We start from the raw sequence: 21,949 nt of genomic DNA, 5'->3' as shown, positions 1-21,949 counted from the left end.
TTGCTTAGAATGACGATAGTATGACCTCCCAGAATATTGACCTTTCCTCCTGGGAAATCCTGGATAGATCTATAGAATAAAGTTCGCCAAGTGGAGGTGTATTCAGAAATACAGTACTGCTCGTCTGGACTTAAAAAGACGCCGTTTCCGAGAGTAGCGCTTACAAAACTGCCTTCTTGATGATAATTTATGAATGAGTGCAACAATTTATGCTAACCAACTCTTCTTTCACTTGTTTCCGGCATGTAAATATGTTCCCCACTGCTGCCTCTGCTGCTGCCTGAATAAGATAGGGATGAGTAACTGATAAATCACACGTCACCACTGAGCATGCCCCGCGTTGAATTCATAACGGAGCTGCTGGCTTCCATGAATATTAGAGGCAATGTTTCTTGAGCTATACGTCGGTGTGTAGTGGTACAGTGTGTCCGAATGGTGTGATATATGGCGAGGTCACAGGGGGAAACTTAAAAAAGAAAACGTCTTGAATGCCGAAATAATTTAAAGGTGAACAAAACAACACAGAAACGTCCAGAATGGAATTTAGGAAAGAACGCTTTTATCTTTTAATAAAATCCTTAGATTATTCTCCCTGCTTCTTTTCTCTTTTGAACAGACAAAAAATTGAATGTTTATTTGTATAAAAGAAATGTGTATATCGATGTTTATCACATTTAGGCCTGTAATGTCGAAAGGCGTACCAACATAAGACTGAGCATCATCAAATATTTATCGCCACGATCCCTGTCTTTGTGTAATAGTCGCATTTATTTTTCTGCATTTCTTTGTCATTGTGGAAGCCTTTACGACATCTCTGAATGGCCAACAGCTATACAGCGTCTGAACATCAAAAGATTTGTAAGAACGATAATAGACACAGGATTAATACAAAGAAGTCTTCTGTCTTCCTCTCCAAATTAAAAGGCACGATGTTCTTTATTGCGAAAGTAACAAAGGAGGGGCCCTTTCCCTTTCTCCCTTGGCTTTCGCCTCGAGGAAACTTCCAGAACGTGACCGCGACCGTCATGTCGGATGGGAGAAAACAAATGAAGAAAGGCTGCGGAATCTTTTGTCCGGGCGTGCGACATACAAGCAGCTGGAAGAATTAATGAGTGTGGGGCCTTACAATTTATCCGGGAACATCCGGCTCCTTACCTACATGCTGGTATGTTAAAAGCGTGCTTTTATCCATAGGTAGGCGATAAGGCTAATGCTCATTGACCTTTAAACGGAGCGTTAAAGTGTGGCCTGTGTTCGGCAGCAATAATAAACATACCGGGAATGGAACCACGGCCCGTAGAAAATAAAGGCTAAACTGCTGATGTGTGTAATTTGTTTCCTGCTCACCGTCGTGGTCGAAGGGTTAATGGACGTCCCGGGATCAAATCTTGGCCTGGATACTTGACGGAAGTTTTCGTGGTTTTCCTCAGTCTCGCCAGGCTTCTTTCGGGATAGTACCCTAACTTAAGCTACATCCTTTCGAATAAATTATTTTCTGATAATTATGTCATTCGACGCCATGTACGTCGTATTCTGAACGACGGACGACGTCTTCAGAGAAACTAAAAATAAAAGAATTGTGCATTTTAACAGCGAACGAGAAGATGCGTTGTAGTGATCGGAGCAGGAGTGCGCCTCTTTCGTTCCATAATTTGTTGCTGTTCTTTGCAAGTGTCGGAAGTCAATTTATTTTCTGCAGCAGACCTGTGTCGAAACTCGTTAAAACTCGCCGCATTCACAGATGCTACGGTCGGTACTGAACTGAGTTCTCGTCCGACTTCAGTTCCAATTAGCGCCCGTGTCTGTCTTTGATCTCTTCCCCTATTAACTGTCTCATATTACATACACTCATCACTATACACTCTATCAACACATTTCTCAAGTTTTCTGGCGTAGTTCATTCTGCTTTCCTTCACTTTCCTTCTTTTGATACTTGTTTCCCCTGTTCCTCGACGTGTCTCTCTTTCATGCTTTCTCGCGAAACTTCGGTAACCACCAACAACGAAGACCACAATTGATAACAGATGTATTAACTTATTTGTGCAGTAAGTTAGCTGATAGTCTTATGCTTTATGCCAGTGCCCGTGTTCCCAGACTCTTGCCTTGTAATTGTCTGAGCCCGTCACGTCGAGACAACTTCTATTCGCGTTTTTGTATTACTTCGCATTTGTATAGATCTGTAAGCTATCAAAGGAGCGTACATCCAATTTCTCGGATCGGATACAAAGACTTGGACCTACGCAATATACTGAGTCGCTTCGTTGCCAGATGTTTCCGCAGTTTAGGTAAGTTATTAAATTAAATTTATATACAAGAACTTATAAGGAGTTAGAAATAATGGCTTCGGTTCGTTTTCTGAGAGAATAAGGTTCCTGGAACATTTAAGGAGTACGGTCGGCACGAGTTTTTAAGAAATTACAGGCCTGACTTCAGTAACATTTCTTTATTAGATTTATTGTATTGTCATTTTAGCCACATATCCAGCCACTGTGTCTCAGTACCTCACATTACTAAGTAGTATGTAGGCTGCAAATCACGAAGTGTTCCTGGAAGTAATTCATTCTCAACTGCTTCCTCTTAAGACCTTACATATCATGTTATTTGAATATAAAAATATAAAAATCATGCATACAAACAAAACTGTTTACACTTGAAAGGACACTCACTAATGTCAAACGCGTTTCAACCTCAAGAGGTCATCATCAGTGGCAAAACAAAGTACTCAGTTTAATACACCAACTCGTGTGCAATTAACGTCCAGTGAAGTGTTACACAAGTATGGTTTTGTAAAGTACACATTTTTTATGCTCTGTAGAAAACCATAGTCTTTTGAATTGTATTGTATGAATTAATTTGTTTCGCGCTGATGATGACATCTTGAGGTCGAAACGCGTTTGAGATTAGTGTCCGTTCAAGTGTAAACAGTCTTGCTTAGCATTTTATATCTTCAAATCGTTCTGAGCATTCTGTCTGAAACATTTATAAAGTATGTTCTCTAGAAGCAAGAGACATTTCACACGAAACATCTGGGACTTTATGCTGTATTAATACTTTCTTTTCTTATTGAATTGGATGACAGTTGCTGGTATTTGCGAGAAATATGACAGAAAGGAACGCATTCCAACTGCTTGGTCTCGGAAGTCGATATGTCAAACTTAATTCAGTCAGCGAGAGCGTTTAATCGAATTAAATGACGGAAAGAGAGGCAGTGGTTTTGCTGGATATAAGAGCATTCAGAATTTAAAGATGGGACGTCTGCTGCAAGGAGCTGAGCTGGCTGGGAGTGACTGACCCACCCACTTTCTGGCTTCCTGATCCACTGTCTGGCCGGCTGCTTCTGTTATCGGGTGCCTGACAGCGAATGAGTGATTGGGCTTCCATTAAAGGCATACCGTCTCAAGGTTCAGCGCCATCGTCAGTTTTGCACGATTCATTGCAGGCCTGCATATGGTTCGCGTAAAGCGTTCTTGATGTCCCGCCATATCCATTACACGTGCCTGTCTACAGTGATCTGTAAACTATGACCGTCACATCGCTGAATTCTGTACTAGGTAAAGAAATGTCATCAATATACAAATCTTTACATCCTTGATAGCAAAACGTACATGATCCTTTTAGTTTAGTAGCTCGAACGACCACCATGTCGGTGTTTAGAAGGCAGAAGTTTAAATATATGAATAGGGCACTATTCTGTTGCCCAGTTTTATAAAATCTGGCACCCAAGTCTGAAGTTAGTGTGACAAGTACCGCCCTTCATGAATAACGTAAAATTGTTTGGCTTTGATACTGAAGCTCCCCGATAAAATAAATTATAAATACAAGCACTAACCATTGTTTAAACGTCTTCCGTCTTCCGAAAATGGCAATCGAAAATATTGGCACCATGGGCAAGCTCTCGAATTATGTAATGTAGCAAAATATTTCTTCATTACAAATCAAGAAAGTGGAAAGGGAGACCTATTCGTGGAGTAGTAACTTCAAGATGAACCGAAGCTTTGCAGTTCCACCGCTCACTAAAAGTAGCACTTCCAGTCGGAAGTAATGCTCGTCGACATAACCTTCGCCTTTCTCCCCTCGGCCAGAACACTTCGTTAGGTAATGCAGAGCCATCTCCTATTGAATAACAAACGCTCAGTTATTCCAGAGCTCTGTGGTTTCCACTTTTTTTTCTTTTTTTGCATTTGACACTTCGAAATTGAATCAACTCCTTCCGTCCTTCGCAGAATGTCTAAAAATTTAGATTCCTTCTCTAGAATTGAATCGACCTCAACTCCCCGATTATGTAAAGAGGTTCTTTTGCCTAAGTACCGCGAAATGAAGGTGCGTGAGGGAGGTAAGTGTGGAGCTACACACGTTGTAATGGCGCGAGCGACAGAAGGCTTTTCATGAAGAATTCTAACTTAAAAATGCCCACATTCACGTGCTGTATGCTGTTCTTAAGACCGAGTCATGGCGGTTTAACCATGGCGCTGCAAGACTCTTAATTCAGCCATGATTTGTCAACATGTGTTTCTGTAGGAATGGAAAGAAAAGACGTGGCTGCGAGGGTTAACGCCGCGGAAAAATCTCCTTGCCCGATTGTATGAGTGTTCAGCCATCGTTGTGCTGCGGATCACTGGTATGACGCCACAAGGTTTCAAGCGTGCCGTGAATTTTTATAAGAAATTCTATGTTCGCACGCTATAGTTAGAAAAAGACAGTATCTTATTTTTCGTAATTTGAATTCATAATACACGCACGCAGGTTCATCATCGATAGTTTTATTCAACACGTGCAAGGTTCTGTTTGCACATGCCTGCATTCTTAAAGGGCGGGGATTTATATGTGGATACATATTTATGGCCATGTACAGTTTCTTTTGTGAGACGACGTTTTGTGATGTGCCATCAAGCGTCGTGGACTAAGGATTGCCACTAGGTAAAAAATGTTGACGGAACAGCTGACACATAATTAAACTTGTTTACATAAAATGATGTCGAGAGAAAGCAAATGTCAATGTCTCTGCATCATTACAAAGCAACACAAAGACTTGTATGCTTGTCTGTTATATAAAACACAAAGAAACAGAGTTCGAGTAATGGTCGTGGGAATTCTTCGATTCCAGTGACAATACTGTGTTTCATTTTAAACCATTTTTTCGTGTGTCAGCACAACCTTGTTTCGTCAGAAGGGTTTTTTCTGAATCTGTTTCCAGCACAGTCTCTCACAGTTCCGTCTAGGCTATGTGTCACAGTGGATATCGTTTTAAGGTGTTCGGACAGGCAAGTTTTTTGGGGGCCAGCATCTTCCATGTCTATGATTTTAATGTTTCAGGTTAGTCAAATTTTCTTATCATTCAAAAAAAAAACCGCGTCAATCTTAAGGTCAGTTGATTTATGTTTAGGGAAACAATTTCTGGTTATTATGGCACCCTCCTCCTTCCCGACGTTTGATAATAAATATTCAGTGCTCGGTAAAAATCAATATAAGTAAAATTTGACCTGAACCTTTCTTAAGGAGCGCTGACAAGAAATGTGGGTGTGCATTAAACGACGCCCATATGGTTTAGTTCTCACTGTTGTCAGACATGATCATTTTACAACCGCAAAACAGAGGGAATTTATTGAGTTCGCCCATATCATTACTTCCGGCGAAACTTTAACCCGAACGGAAATCGAGCCTCATACTCAACACGACTCAATTTATATAAAATTGTCGCAGTATGTAGTGCCCAGTGACACGCGTTTCTTGTTCTTGCGTTCCCTGCACTGATCTCATTTCGCGCGGAGAGTGTTCAGCGACTGGTGTTCGTAATCAGTCGAAGAAGGAGTACCTCGCCTCATTTAGGTTTGTTGGTTACAACGAAGTGCTAACTGGTACATTTATATGGGGTCGATGCTAATTGGAAGATTATTGGGTTATTTAATGGCTGTTCTCCAGTTACCTAGGTTGCATAGAGTCGAATAACAATATCAGTTATAAATGACGAATTCGAAACTCTGGGAATATATCGGTCGTGTATCAGGTTAAGGTAAGCCTAGTAACCAGGACTTGCTTGGAGGAAGTGAATAATACCGCGAAAAGCAAGTCTGGTTACCCGAACTCCGGGTCGAGATTTGAAAGCGTGCTGTCGTAAAAAAAAAGGTGCACTAACCACCTTCTTCAATTGTATCTTTAGTACGAAACACTCAAATAAGTGAATTGAAGGAATGTATCACACGGTCGTCTGTCACATGTTCAGTATTAGTTTATTGCCTCATTCACTAGTTAGACAGTGACGTTGTTTGCTGTTTCCAGAGTAGGTCCAAGTGATTTCCTAGATTCTGTTTAATTCTCAGCCGTTCACTCATATTCTATTTTTATGTAATCAGGCAGTCGAGAGAATCTATATTCGGCAATTTTTCGTGAATAAGTATTTGCAAAATAGTCTTCTGCCCTAGAAGTGATAGAAAATATGATCTTGATTATCTGTGATAAATTAATAATTAACGAGTTTGTTGCAGGAAAGTAGTTATTTAGCCAGCGTTATCTGTTATTAGGTTTAAGCTGTTTCTTTAATCTCTCATTGAGTCCCCTTCGTGAGTCTTTTTATGCAGTTTTGAAGAGAATTCCGTACGTTCGTATTTTGTATGTGTGTACGTTTAGTTGTAATCACTGTTCATGAGATTTTGCATTCCCTTTTAGTAATTATATTCGCAGTCATTAACAGTTCCATATTGTGTTGCAGCTGAAATCCCCGCAAAACAACACTGTAATGAAATTAGTGACACTGCTTCTTTTTGTGGCCCAAGTCATGGCACAGGCCAACCTCCCCACTGCGAAACATCGTCAGCTGTTACTTTGCACCGTGAGTGTCATCAGGCGATACATTGCAGAAGGTCATCCCCTGGTGTTGTCAGCTCCAGACGAGGTTTTCCCGTGGGACGAGATGAATACCCTTGACGAAACGCGGAACCTTACGTCTGAGCTGCTTGAAGATTTACACAAAGTGGAACGATGGCCGGTCTACATTTTATACGAAAGAACAACCGTTAGTTTTGAAGAAATATATGCTTCTCGTAAATATAAGTCTTATGTTATTATAACACAAAATATTCGGTCAGATATAAACTCGTTGATTAAGTGCATCAGTTCCCAGGTTCGACGTCTTCAAGAGATTGAAGCAGGAAATCCGGAAGGAGTGTATTTGGTGGTTCTTTTGAATGCTGGGGAAGTGGATAGAGAAATGATAATAAAAGTTTTTTCGATATTGTGGGAGTGGAAGGTTTTGGATGTTATTGTGATAACTGAGTCATTGTCTCGTCAGAGTGGCATAACAGATTTGAAGACAAAAGTGGATCTTTTCAGCTGGTTCCATTTCCAGTATCCTAGACATTGTACCCATGTGACTGATATCGTACTAATGGACCAGTGGGAAAACGGGGCTTTCGTGAAAAACGCAGACTTATTCCCAAAGAAGATAACAAGAAACTTGAACCAGTGTCCTCTGGTTGCATCTACCATAAGTTGGGGAGACCTGGTCATAGCTTCGAACGAGTCAGACAGCGGCAGCACTGAGCCCAGAGTGGCCTACAAGGATGGTCTGGAGGTCATATTGTACCATACTATAGCTGAAGCCTTCAACATGACAACAGCTTTTATCGATCCCATTCCAAGCCACGACAATATCTGGGGTGACTTCTCCTCTGCAGACAATACATACACGGGGGTGATTGGTGACGCAAAATTTGGCAGGTCAAATGTGAGTTTCTGTGGACTTGCCAAGAACTTCTTTTTCGAAATGCACGTCGATTCAACTCATTCTTACCTTGAATCGGGCTTCAACTGGTACGTACAATGCGCCAGGCCACGCCCTAGATGGCGGGTGTTCGTGAGGACGTTCACACTGTCCGTTTGGGCTGCTCTTATCGTGTCTTTCTTTGCTGTAGTGATTGTTGTGTGGCGAATCGCCAAATTTCCAGACGAGCGTCAAGAGACTGCACAGTACCGCAGCTTTGTCGGAACGTTTCAGGCAGTTTTGGCTGTGTTGCTGAATATAGGGGTGAGCCGAATGCCTCTCACCCTCTTTCTCAGAGGATTTTTCTGTGTCTGGATTTGGAGCTGTTTCGCTCTGACTACAGTATTTCAGACATATTTCACCAGTTTCCTAGTAGATCCTGGTCTGGAGCACCAGGTCTCAGATGTCGAAGAACTCTTGGCGTCCGATTTGGTCCTGACATTTGATAACGGCTATCTTGACTTGTTTAAATACGAGGAGGAAAGAGAGAAACAGATAATATCTCGCTGGATATCATGTCCTGGGTTCGAAGCGTGTTCAAGAAGAACAGCGACGATTGGAGATGCAGCAACAGTTTTGGATTTTCAAGAATTTGACTACTACAAACACAAGTTTGTGGACGAGAATGGTGACTCGTTACTTTGCCGGCTTCCCGGTAAGATAAGCGGCTACCTCATCACCATGTTCATGCAGAAGGGAAATCCCTTGTTTAGACCAGTGAACGACGTGATTCTTCGCATCATGGAGGCTGGCTTGGTTAACTTCTGGTGGAGTCTGATAGTAGAGAGACAGAAGTTCACCAGGAACCCTGAAACTGAAGACACGCCCATCACTTTCTTCGTGTTTTCCATGTCTCACCTCTACGTAGCCTTCACGTTCCTAGTCGTTGGCTGTGGTCTTAGCTTTCTGGTCTTTATATTGGAACTACTGTGCAATTTTGTACACATCACCAAGTCGAGGAACATATATCCCGCTGAGGTTACCGCTTATTAAGCTATTTAATAACACATTTTCGACACCTTGGGCATTATACTGGAACGGCCGAGTATCTTTGCACGCATCACCGACTCTGGGGGCATCTACTGGTAACTACAAATGTAATACAGAGGCAGGACCTCATTCAAACGCCAGTGTTGACGAGACATTGTGTCCTGGCCTGTGCAATTAAGCTAATGTCTTCGTAACCTGTGAGTCACATGTGAGTGAAATGTTCTACGTTGAACATGTTCTATTAAAGGTAAGGCGTACGAAACAGATGTTTTAATCTAAGTTTGTCTAATTTTATAAATTTTGTTTAAATAACCCAACAGTAACTCATTAGCCAGAATTTTAGCTTACATCTGTTTGTGTCACTTGGAATAGTCTGATCGAAGGCATTACTGTAGTCGGGAAAATCTGTGAGTTTTGCCTACGTCAGTAGGTAGTATAGTATAGTATTGTATAAGGGAAACAAGCGCATGTACTATACAAACCATAGATATTACTGTCATAGGTAAATGAGACAACGTGCAACGAAGTATTGCCGCTGGGAAATAACTTTTACAGAATGGTCAGTTTTTGTTTTCTTAACCGTTACCCCTCCCACCTCTCTGATACCCACGCCGTTAAATTCTAACGGATCTTGATTGCACGGATTTACCCCGATTGCAGTACATGCCAGTTGGCGCAGTACTGTGTAAGACTTTCACACTTAATCACAGTACTATCGAATTTGTATTGCTTAGAATCGAGTTTCCGTGCCGACACACTCTAAGAACCGAGTGCGATGTAAACATTCAGTAGGTCGCATATTTTCTGTTAGACGAAAATATTTAATTTACTTTCTCATGTAAATATGGCGCAGGCAACATACAATTTGTAACTCGTTTCACTGAAAGCTTGCTTGACGCTCTGCACAAACAATGTTTCTCTTTTCGAATAATGTAGATATTTCCAAGCTGTAGACATAGTGCGATTTCAAATGTACCGCGTTCAAAAACACATCTATTTCATCTCAAGAGCAATGCATATACAGTTCATGCATATAAAGGTGGAATTTGAAATTTCTGTTGATTCATTCATCTGAACTTAACAGATTGCTCGCAACATATGTTTTATTTTGATAGCAATAAAGCTCAGGGAGTTTTCCTCCCTGTACGCGAATAATATTAGCCACACATTTGCCTAAATATTGCTTTATTCAGCAGCTTAGGTACATACTGAATTTCTATGTTTGTTTACCTGCTCATCAGTCTTTTAATTTAAAAAATATATTAATATACATAATAACTGAAACAAGAAATACGAACTAATTTTTTTTAAAAAAATTTAAATACTTTTGCTTTCTCTCCCACCACATTTTTTTTTTGTAGTGTTCTGTCTGACGACAGGTCCATATATCATGAACAGGATCCTTCCAACCTCTTCAGGTTGTCAGGGACCTGCTCATACATATATACATTCTTGGCAGAGATGATCAGAAGTGGTTTGCCATTGCCTTCTTCTGTGTGTGAGTGGAGTAATTGTTGGGATGCCACGGAGAAACCGGGGAAGCCCCCGGAGGAAAACTCCGTGATGCCTAGACCACGGCCTTGCCCAACACAAGTTATAAATTTGAGCACCACCGGGAATTGAACCCGGGACCCCAGGCTTACAAGGCTAGTGTTCTGACCGCTAGACCACCGTGGCAGTGAACAAATTTTTGTGGCGACTCTACAGTGTCCTTGTCGTCCGGTGGCCACCGCCCTCCGCTTTTATGCGATGTTCTTCTGTTCCGAAGATACCGAATGCTTAGGACAGCCGCCAAGAAGAGTATGGCGCCACAAGTTGGTTTCTTTTTATATTTCAGCATCCATGAGGGATGTGACTGGCTTACCCAAACTTACATTTCTTCTGTAGGTCTACAGACTGAAATTTTCCAAATGCTTGCTCACTACAATTCCTACAAATTGATATCCGAGCATGAGCAATGTCTGATTTTTAAAACGCACGTGTTACACTGCTGCACTCTACGCTAGCTTTGAATACTGTCGAGAATATTGAAACATGATGACGTGAATCATGAACAGTTTCTCCATCAAACTTGTGAATCACGTGCCTGTAGCGTGAGTCTCATTTTGGCTAGGTTTATTGATTACCTACAAACCTTGAAATACTGATTCTGGATGAAAGAATTGAATTAAGTGTCCCATGCGATTACTTGGCAGCGTCACAACCATCAAGCTGACGAAGCGCCATTGCGTAATCTGGCCGCATATATAAACTCGAAAGCCGAGTCTTCCGAATTCTGCATGTTACAGAAATGGAAATTGTCACCCATAACTCTAAGCTTCCTCCGGGAGGTTATCAGTTCTAACGTTTTTAATACCAGTTAACGGTATTAATCCGTTAATCGCTCGCGTCCGTTTTGTTTAGCGTGTAGAATAAATACCATTTGTTTATCTTAAGTTATGTGTGTTCTTGGAGGCAGAGCCGTTCTCAAAGATGTCCTCTATATTCACCTCATAAAATCACATCGGAATTGAAGCAGGGCGAAATCTAACACCGAAACTGGCGAGTGGATAGAATAAAATCCTGAACCGACCGCATCTCTGACTTCACCACATTGTAGTTTGTAGTAGTGCTACAACTGGCAAGAATAATTTTCTTCGGATAAAGGTGGACACAGCGTTAAACCGAAAGCTCACCTCCACCTGCTCCCAAAAGTAAGATGCACTAAGTAATAGTCCTTTGTATTCGTGATTTCTGGGATCGAATCTTGGATCTGAGACTGGGTATCTTGCCACAAGTTTGTTTCAAGATTTATTTATTTAACCAGATAGGTGCTGCCATTCGCATCGTCTTCATTGATTCACTCACAAAAATCACTCTATTAAACTATAACTGTATATTTTAAACAATTGTATTAAATAGACCAAGAATAAATATTTTATTATCTTCTTTGCACTACAGGTCAAAATGTTTTGTACATTATTCAACGGCTCCATATAAAGTGCAGATGTCATTTAGTATCTAAGAAATAAGAATATGTTTATTTGCAGAAGGAATTTGGAAAGAAGCTTTTGTAATGTGTTTCAAGGTATTATCAGTGAATGAAAGAACTGATGAAATTACGAATAACCACATTACGGCTAGTGTTACGGTTGAGATTAGAACCGGGTACTCCCCCGTTTAATCTGAAAGAACTTGGGTTTTATTTAAACAGAGGGACGTAATTGTGGGTCCACACAGTTCCGAGTGCTGTGTGATTGTTATTGGAATGTTCTCTCGCGGATGATTTTCAAGGCCCACACAATGGAAGGCCTGCCATCAGACTCTCTCTGCTTTCACTGGAAGGTTTGTAAGAGGGTGAGAATTGATTGCAGGTACCTGTCTCTGCTAGTATCTCCCCCCACACACACACGGGCTCCCAAACAAATCACAGCTCACGACAAGTTCTCCGAAAAGAAGAGAAAACATATTGATCTAGCGCCATTTGTGATATTCACGGAGACTGGTTTCCAGCTGCCCCACCCGCCGTCACCATTATGATTAAAGGAAAATAAGGTGGCGGAATTTTCTGTACAGAATGGAAATGAAATTGACGACGCTGACAATTTAGTTCCGCCGTTCCGAAAATGATTACTCGGAATACATGCAATACAGAGAGGTTTCGGCCGCCAAGGTCTCTGTCAGTACCTGGTCTCCCCTCGTCCTGTCCTAATTCCCAGGCCTTCATAGCGTTGTAGACATAGATTTGACTGTCCTAACAATACACAGCGGTGAGTATTAAGATTTCTGTCTTCTGGGTTGTTGCGCCGTGTAGTCTGGTCGATGTTTACCAACGTTTCAGAGGTCATACTGCCTCCGTCATCAGAGTATGGAGATTTCTGTCTTCTGGGTTGTTGCGCTGTATAGTCTGGTAGATGTTTACCAACGTTAATCGATTCATCGCCCTGATGACGGAGGCAGTATGACCTCTGAAACGTTGGTAAACATCGACCATACTACACAGCGCAACAACCCAGAAGACAGAAATCTTCATACTCTTATGACGGAGGCAGTATGACCTCTGAAACGTTGGTAAACATCGACCAGACTACACAGCGCAACAACCCAGAAGACAGAAATATCCATACTCTGATGACGGAGGCAGTATGACCTCTGAAACGTTGGTAAACATCGACCAGACTACACAGAGCAACAACCCAGAAGACGGAAATCTTCATACTCTGATGATGGAGGCAGTATGACCTCTGAAACGTTGGTAAACATCGACCAGACTACACAGAGCAACAACCCAGAAATCTCCATACTCTGATGACGGAGGCAGTATGACCTCTGAAACGTTGGTAAACATCGACCATACTACACAGCGCAACAACCCAGAAGACAGAAATCATAATACAAGGTGACCTGTATAATTACAAAGTTCCTTGTTATACAAATACAATCTTCTAAATTGTTCACTTAATCACTACAGTTACCTATCAAGACCCTAAAAAACAGAAATATTTTCGTGTGGATCTGTTCCGAGTCTTCTCTTCCGAAATCCTTACTTACGCATTTAACACACAGGAAATGGATAATGTAATTACATTGTGTTGGCAAATAATGCGATTACAGTCCGTTTTAATTAATTTTTGATCTGTGAATTTGCAGACGATTAATTTATGCATTTAACCACAGACAGCACTCGATTTCGACCTTCATCAACTGTTTACTGTTTAATATCACCGTCAGACCGTGTTGATTGGCTATTTATTTAACGTTTTTAAGAGCCAACGAGTTGATCTTCGAAATCTCACTAATGGAAAATTAACAAAATGCTGCAAAACCGAGTTGAACCAATTACGTGTGTCAGCATTTTATTAGCAAATTCTCTCCAATAAGAGTCGCACTGTACTTCTGTTGCATGTCAGTGTGGGCTACGTTCATTGCATACATGTTACGTGATCACGGCTTTAATGTGCGTGTACTTTCAGCTTTTAAAATGTAATGGTAAGACGATGTTAATAATGACAGTTCGTATATAGAGTCGCTACATACAACTGAGAGAAAAAAAGATCTGAAATTTGTTGCAAAGTGCCCCGGCCTCCCCTATTAATATAATATACACAGTGTTAAATTTTGTATTGAATATTTATATACTTCTTCCTACACAGTGTACAGTGTTTTAGAACAAAACGGGATGAAAATAGGATTGTAACTGCTAATAACCAGCGTGTATGGGATATATTCTTCTCATTTCTGTGCAATTCAGTTATACACATATCTCAGAAAAGGACGATGAGTCTGAAACAGGAACACTTAATTATTTTGGGTTACCAGACACGCTAGATCGCGTTGTAATGAAAGTCTACTTACCGAAGTAGCTTGGGTTCGTGCCCTGGTCAGTCAATGTGGGATTTGTGGTGGACAAAGTGGCACTGGAACAGGATTTTCTTACCCAATCAATATAATTCCGCCGCTGCTCCGTATCCACTTATGTGTCGTGTGGGGGATGGACAAAGGACCCGTTAGTGGCCTCATTTCCACCGCAGCAATAATAATGGAAACCAGCATTTCACGGAAATCACGGACGGACCATCACCGCGTGATGCGGGTAGTTTGCATGCTGGGGCAGTGGGTTCAAATTGCCCGTTGCTGCATCAGCGCCGTCATTTCGGGACCTGAATACAAGATCGCTTTATTGCGTCACAGGTCACCTGATCGCCTTTATTTTATTTCTTTACAGTAAACTTTTAAAATATAATACTTTTATTTTCCGTCGTTTACACAAGCTTATTGTTAAAATCATATAAAATTTCACATAAAATTGTTACATTTTACATTTTTATGTGAAATTTTATGTGAAATTTTATATGATTTTAACAATAAGCTTGTGTAAACGACGGAAAATAAAAGTATTGTATTGAAACACAAGCATGATGCAATTAAGATATAAGTTTTAAAATATGTTTTTTAATATTTTATTCTGCCTTCCTTCCTTCCTTCTTTTCTATATTTTTACATTAAAAAATTTCAACTTATTTTCCTGCTTTATCTTCGTCTTGCGTACCTTTTTTCTTCGTGATTATCCTTTTTTATTTGCATTTGAGTTTTCTGGGTTTCTAATCCTGCCTTCCTCCCTTCGTTTCTTTTACACGATATTTCTTCACATATAACGTATCTTTATATCTTATTTTTCCTAATACCGCCTCTTTATAACGGCCCCCTCCCCCAAGCGACCTACATGGCGTGTTGCGGGTTTGCTTTGCTTAGCTTTGCGTGTTTACTCCTGGGTCTGTGGTCAAGACAGGGAAATGCAGGTATAATTTTCATTTCTAAGAACTTTCAGGAACCAATACGTCAGTTTTAAAGTTAAAATGCGTTTTCGTCTTTGTAAGAACTGCGAAGAAGGCTTTGGATAAGACGCTTGGTTCGATGACTGGGCGGTATTATCCGACGTAATGAAACGTTCCTAATACAGGGTGATGACAGAACGGAGGAGACACGGGTAAGATGCAGATGACTGATAGTCCTGATACTACTGCTGTTTGTTTAGGTCTGACGTATTTCATGTCAGCGAGATGTCATTTGGCACCGTGAGTGAACAAGTGATTTCATGTTTCCTGCTGAATTTAAACTCCTCATTGACTAGTGATTCAGCTTTCAATCCTACCAACCAATTGTAAAGGAGTTCGTGTTAATGTTATGGTTATTAAATTTCCAATCTGAAGTACTCGCCAACAATTACTAAACACATTTGTTTTAATTGTTTTTTCGGAAGCTTGGTCTATCATGAAGAGCCATTTGCACAACTTAAAATATTTCTTCTTTTTTCTTAAATATCATAAATAAGTAATTATTTTCTTGTCTGCTTGTAAGTTGGTCGTAGTACAGTGTTCGGAAATAATTCTCTGACCTTCTCCATAATGCTATACAGCCACTTTCGTTGAAGAATATCAGGTTACAGTTAATGTTATAAAATTTAAGGGAGAAGAGACGAATTATTAAAATAAACAGGTTAGAAGGCATTTTTCAAGAGAGGATAACACAAAAATGGAATTTTGGGTCCATATGAGTGACAGAATATTATATTTAACGAAGTGCCCAAAGTTCTTTAACCTGTGAACACGAAAGTTGGGTAAACTGCCTGCACAGGAACACTACGTTTTTGAGGTCTTCACCAAACACGCTTTTCAATTACATTTTCATTAACACGGCCATGTTGCTACAAACAAGAGTTGCGTTTAAAAGTAATTAATTTAAAACTAACTTCAAGAACTTGACATAATTCATGTCAGCATCCGAGTTAATTATTTGTACAAAAATGTCTTCGTGTTTTATCATAACTACTTGAAGTGATCAGCAAGTAAACGTATTCGCTTCTTGACAGCTTTGGCCGAAGATTAGTTTTTGGTTTCATTCTAACTGTATTTCCACTCACCCGTAAAATGAACTAATATTAACTAATTAATTAGGGGACCTCATTGCCGCGAAATGTAGATCAACTTCTGTGTTGCAGTTATTCCTTTCACATGATTTTCGAATAATTTCTCAGTTGTTTTATGGCGCACGATGCGAGGATTGACTTTGTTATTAGTGGTGCTGATGTTTGGTTCGGTTTCTAGAAAGTTGCCTCTGTTATCTTATTAAATTTTAAGATTGCTGTCCAGAAAAGGTGAAGAGGTGTCACGTGATCTTGGACTTAGAAAGATCCGGCTACCTTTACTCTGGAGAGTGTGTCCACAGTACGCGTTGGAGGAGGTAGAGGAGGAGGGCTGTGCTAGACGGTAACAAGTGGGAGCGTTGCCATGGTGATTACAGTGATTGACAGGTCGCTCCGAAGTAATGGACCTGCATGTTTCATTATGAAGTGGGGACTGGTCAAGAGATGGAACCACTGACGAGAGTAGAGTTTTTAGTTTGCTCTGACCCATAGGAAAGCGATTATACCTCGGAAAAGAAAGTTGGCAGGCAGTTTCATTCTTACATCTGTCAAGGCGTACAGTCGGCACAAAATTCGTATTTTTACGATTTTTGCAGACAGACAATAAAACAGAGACGAGATTTATAGATGTCGTTACTGAGGTTATGGAATCAAAGCAAATGTAACGTACAGGCTTTCCAATTTTAATTTCTGCTATAAACCAAAATGAGACTACCACAGAAGATACCTGACAGATGTCACTAGTAGCTGAAATGGGAAGCGCGACATTGAAGAATACGCCATTCAGGAACTTGCTGTGACACGTCAGAACTTCAAAGATGGGTTTCTGTTCTCCGAATGTGTTATACGTGCAGACGGAAGCCATTGCTGCTTTTATCTGAAGTACCTATTCGTCTAGTCGTGGTGTTTATGGTGATTGGTGTATTGTCCGTTTTGTTTGCAAAGATGGCAAGGTAATGGGGAGCCAAGCAATATAGTCATATTCTTCTTCTTCCTTCCATGCGCATGCACACACACAGGTTAAACCGACCTCTTTACTCATGATAAGTACCACGGTTATTACCTCTAAATTATTTAACACCGATTATGAATGAGTACAGTAGTGAGTGAGATATGAAGTTCTCACAGCGGCGAATATGAAGATGGCTGGCTGTCTTGTGGGTTGTTGCCCCGAGTCGTCGAGGAGTAGTTATCGACGTTTCAGGGGTGCTTGCTGCCTCTATAATCAGGGCGATGAGTAAGCCACACGGCTTAATTACGCAACGAAATTCATCGCCCTAATGATGGAGGCAGCAAGCACCCCCGAAACGTCGATAAACTACTAGTAGATGGCTCTTTGAGTACAGTTCTGTATGTATCAAAATGATATCAGTCTGACTGTGATTTCCTGTTAGAAGTCTAAGCCTGTTTCAAGTACCTGACAATGCATTCTTGACAGTGAATGCTTTGAAGTGGGAATGTTGAGAACTCGAGTTCCATTATAAATTCTAGTATCATGTTATTTTCGTCCTGTTGGCTTGTTTGCGTGGATTAAACTTCTGTATCAAATAGCTCCGAAGTGACAAATCCCAACTCGTATCACATTTAACTGTGATAAAAAGCGAGAGATTAATGAGTGATAATATCAAGAGGTGTCAGGGAAGTTTCTTCCCTCTGGCACTCAAAACGTGGTTAGATTTCGAGCAGTTAATGGAGAGCAACCTCTGTTGCAGCTTGGAAAATAGTCAAACAGTGCGGACACTAAACGTTTGCCCGTTGTCTTCGGCAGAGCATCAGTATGTGAATCGAAGTATAACTTTTCGCGCATTGGATTAGCCTTCCGGCTTCGTGAGAGGCTCCCACAACAAGAGCATTCACCAGCAGCCAGTTACCCCTTCTTTCCCACGCGCGAGCGTCCATTAATCTTTCACCTTTCATATCCTATGGATAAATGGCGTCGTCCGCGGCTTAAAGACAGGAACTTTTTTGTTTGAATCAAGGAGAATTCGAGATTTTCTGATACGGTGCAAATCGGCACCCTTGATCTCTAGAAGTTCTCAGTTTGTGAAAGGAAAATTCCTTGGCATGACCACATTTATTTCTGTTTCCTCGTAAATCCCTCTTCAAACAGTCGCTGTAGATAATCCAGCGTTGTTACATAAACCAAGACTTAGCTGCTGTCCTTACCAAGAAAGGCCGTATGGGCGCAGAGTCATATGGCAGGCGATCGAACCTCTTTACCCCTGAATGTTCGGCCGGCCGCTCGACAATAGGTTACAATTCTTCCTCCATCTGAAATCAGCTGTATAAATGAGCGGCAAGAATCCAATAAAAAGCCGGAGTGTCGGAGAAGAGCACACTGGTGCTTTTTTATTTCCTATCATTCTTTCCTTATCATTTTTATTTCGTCTTCTTTTCCACTCTTTCTTCCGTTCCCTCTCTTATTTATTTTTGTTCCCTCCTTATTCTTTTATGTTTGCAGTTCTTTTATTATTTCTCAGTTATCGTCATTTTCTTTTATCCTTCCACTCACTCTCCGCTTCTTGTCTTATTTTTCATTACACGCTTTTCTCTCCTGATGGTCTTCCTTTAATTTCGGGCATTGTAACTTACGCTGTTCTGCCTCCAGAATCTGAAGTAAATATCACGGGTTCCAGGTACATATGTTAATGGCTCCGGTTCTGCAAAAAGCATCGTCAAAGCCGTTTGTAACCTGGAACCCGAGCCAAGGGCCCGCCATATTCATCTCGGTATTCTATAGGCCTCGCATTATTCGCGCGGCCGATCAAAGTGAAGGGGGCCGGCCGCTGACGACGTCCGTCGGGTATTGAGTCTCGTGTTGCAATTATTTTCGAAAAACACCGCACCAGCCGAGCGCCAAGACTCCATGCGGTTAGCGCCTCATTCCGTCCTTTCAGAATTCCTGCGTTGCTGTCACGTCGCAAGCAGTGAAGCAGAGCGGAAATGATTTCTATAAACAAAACTGAAATTAAACGTGGAATACGTATGTCACAAGAAAAGTCGTGGAAGAACATTCAGAAATTTATCTTACCGGCATACACACTAGTTGTTTATTCACTCAGTTTATTGATCAGATTTTATAGGAAATTCGCAGATTTTAAGAATACCCGTCGAAATAATTTGCAATTAGATTTGTCATTCGAAGAGCGACTTTGGGACCACCCTGTGTGGAACTACATTCATTGGCACTTGCTCCAGAGATGATGGAATGTTTATCGGACGTTCGTCACGTCGTCTTAGGGCCTATTTTTAAATCTCGTGAAGTAGAACGACCTCTTATTTGCGGGCTGTCAGCACGCCGTGCTTCGGCATGTAATTTGGTGATTTGTCCACTAGACTGATCGCCCTGTCACGAGTTGTGTTGGCAGCAGTGGCAATTATCTCACGTATTGTGCATGTATTCGTTTAAATTCGTACTCATCGCCGGGACGTTTATTTGCTTGTTTGGCCAGCAGATTTTTCCGCCACACGATAATTCGAAAATGGCAAGCTGCTTTGTTTTCGAGGTTTTCTTGGGCCAACCTCGGCCTAAAGGTAGGATTTCCTAACCGAGTCTTTATCTTGGGTTTCCTCAGTTACTCTGGTCAACAGCCAGGACGGGCTACGGCTGCTTCGTTCTATAAGTTACTGTCGTAAAAATATGGCTGCATGTATTTCATGCAATGTTACGTATAACTGCAGCAGTTGATAGAGCTTCAAAAAATAAAATAAACAACAAAATGCTGTAGAAGAACTTTAGAACTAACAGAGAAAGAATAACAGGATGTGGGAAAAATTAAATAATTAAATGGCTTCGTAACTTGAATCCTACATTTTATTCGGATTTAATTATGAAACACTAATCCTGTTCGCATTTGGCATAACTCCGTGCGCATTGTATCGTTCGCTGCAAGGCCTTTACCTACACAGGACGACAGAACACAAACATGTGCACGAATAATCTGTGAGCGTCGACTCGTGCGTCTTCCTGGTGGGTGGGGCGAGTCATGTAGCGGAAATGGAGAAATTAAAAATGCAAATGAAAGTTTGGTCAGAAAAACTTTAAGGGAATTCAACAACTTCGGAGACATAATAGGAAAAAATATGGCGATATTAAAGTAAGTTTTAGATAAATGCTGCTCAGGATATGATCCGGTGAACTCGGCTATGACCCCCGGGGGTTCCATGACGGCACGAAATATATATGACTAGGTAAATAATTACCGACAGTTGCAACGTTTCACAGCGTGCTCTAGGCGAGTATTTTATGTTCCATTTCGCAATGTAGACAAACGGAACAGTTTTATTTGACTTTTAAAATCTGTGTGAATTTGTCGAATTGATGGAGCATATACTAATATTCGCGGCGCTGGTATTTATGTTTGTGCTAGTTACATGTATAGTGCCTTATTCCGGTCTTTCACACAGCACGCCGCAGTTTATATGCCCCAGCTGACACGTCGCCACACGTCATCGGCAGCTGGCGACCACACCCCCCCCCCCACCCTTACCACGAACTACGACCCGATATGGAGAAATACAATTTATTCAGAGCTGTAAAAGTAAGTTAGTTTTAACAGCGCTAATACGAACGAGCGGCCCGACATTTGCTTCTGACTGATTATGTCCGAAAAGGGCCCAACCGCGGACAAACAATCCACTTTGAATGTTTTTTAAAAATATGACTAGTTCTGGGCCCGAACTTGGCTGCACAGGATGCTCAAGAATATTTATCACATATCCCGGAATTTCTTAATCGTTTAGTAGTTTCTGCCAGATGTTAGTTAACGAACGTAATGATTCGTCATTGGCCGGGTTTATTTTAAATAAGAAGGGGACTTGTCATTTTTCCAGCCAATCGCAGAGTTTCCTATGATTTCAATATATTCAATATTTTGTGCATGCATACAGTCCAATATTTTTCGCGACCTTGTCGACTGAATGCTCAGTGGACTTCGTCCAGTCCATTGTGGAAATTAACGTCAGGTATAATTCGGGGAATGCTTCGTACAGTCCTGCTCAGCATATTTCACCGGCTTCTGTTTAACCCCCCCCCCCCCTAACAATTAAAATGTGCAAATTTAACAAGTTTGGTGTGGGGGTAACTTTGATTCTTGAGAACAAATCTCTGAGTAACATTCCAACCCAAGAGACAGAAAGCGATAGGATGCTGTAAGACGTTACGTAATGAGGAGATTTTTGATTTATAATCCACACCAAATGATATTAGGTGATCAAGTCAACGAAGATGAGATAAGCGAGGTATGTAGCACATATTGTTGTGTATACTGCATTTGTTATAGTTTATTACCGATAAAGAATGAGCCGATAAATGATGACTGTTGAAATCGAGATACGTGTTCTTCCTTCGCCCTGCCTGTAATTATAATTCGTTGTGACGATCACTGTGTAAAATTGTGCTACATTGTTCTTATAATTGAGACTGTAAAAAAGAAAGCCCTTTCTCTCTCTCTCTCTCCTAATCTTGCTTGGTTACGGAACAGTGAGCCCCCCCCCCCCCCAATCTCTCTACAATGACTGCCTGGAGGCAAAACCAGTGTAATGAGAACTCGATTTGCTCACCTTGCGAATTCAAACCGCCGGCCGGGTTTTCGGGTAATTAATTTCTCGTGTTGATTTAGGGACATAACAGGTCTCGTTATTTATTCTCTGTTTTCACCTTTCATTGTATTACTAGAATTTAACGGAGAAGAACTGTAATATGAAGCAAGAGTTGTATTTGATACAGTTTATTTCAGCGGAGTGAAAATTAATTAGCAGATTTTCTGGAACAAAATGAAATTCGAGCTAAATATGCTCGA

General features: G+C 41.0%; 2 protein-coding genes across 8 annotated transcripts in view; both read left to right on the top strand.

The window, feature by feature from the left end:
* The window catches only part of LOC110836293 (uncharacterized), a 377,965-nt gene that overhangs the window by 249,935 nt on the left and 106,081 nt on the right, over positions 1-21,949 (top strand). The window lies entirely within an intron of this gene.
* LOC147875098 (uncharacterized) lies at positions 6,635-9,970 on the top strand. Its single transcript, XM_087356916.1, has one exon. The coding sequence runs from the start codon at positions 6,734-6,736 to the stop codon at positions 8,747-8,749; it is 2,016 nt and encodes a 671-aa protein (XP_087213042.1). The 5' UTR covers positions 6,635-6,733; the 3' UTR covers positions 8,750-9,970.

The sequence above is a fragment of the Zootermopsis nevadensis genome, unplaced genomic scaffold, assembly GCF_977971745.1.
Source record: "Zootermopsis nevadensis isolate Lab colony 2312 unplaced genomic scaffold, Znev_1.0 Znev_ptg000002l, whole genome shotgun sequence".
Lineage (NCBI taxonomy): Eukaryota > Metazoa > Arthropoda > Insecta > Blattodea > Termopsidae > Zootermopsis > Zootermopsis nevadensis.
The sequence above is the reverse complement of the archived record's forward strand: the minus strand, read 5'-3'. Positions and strand labels throughout refer to the sequence as shown.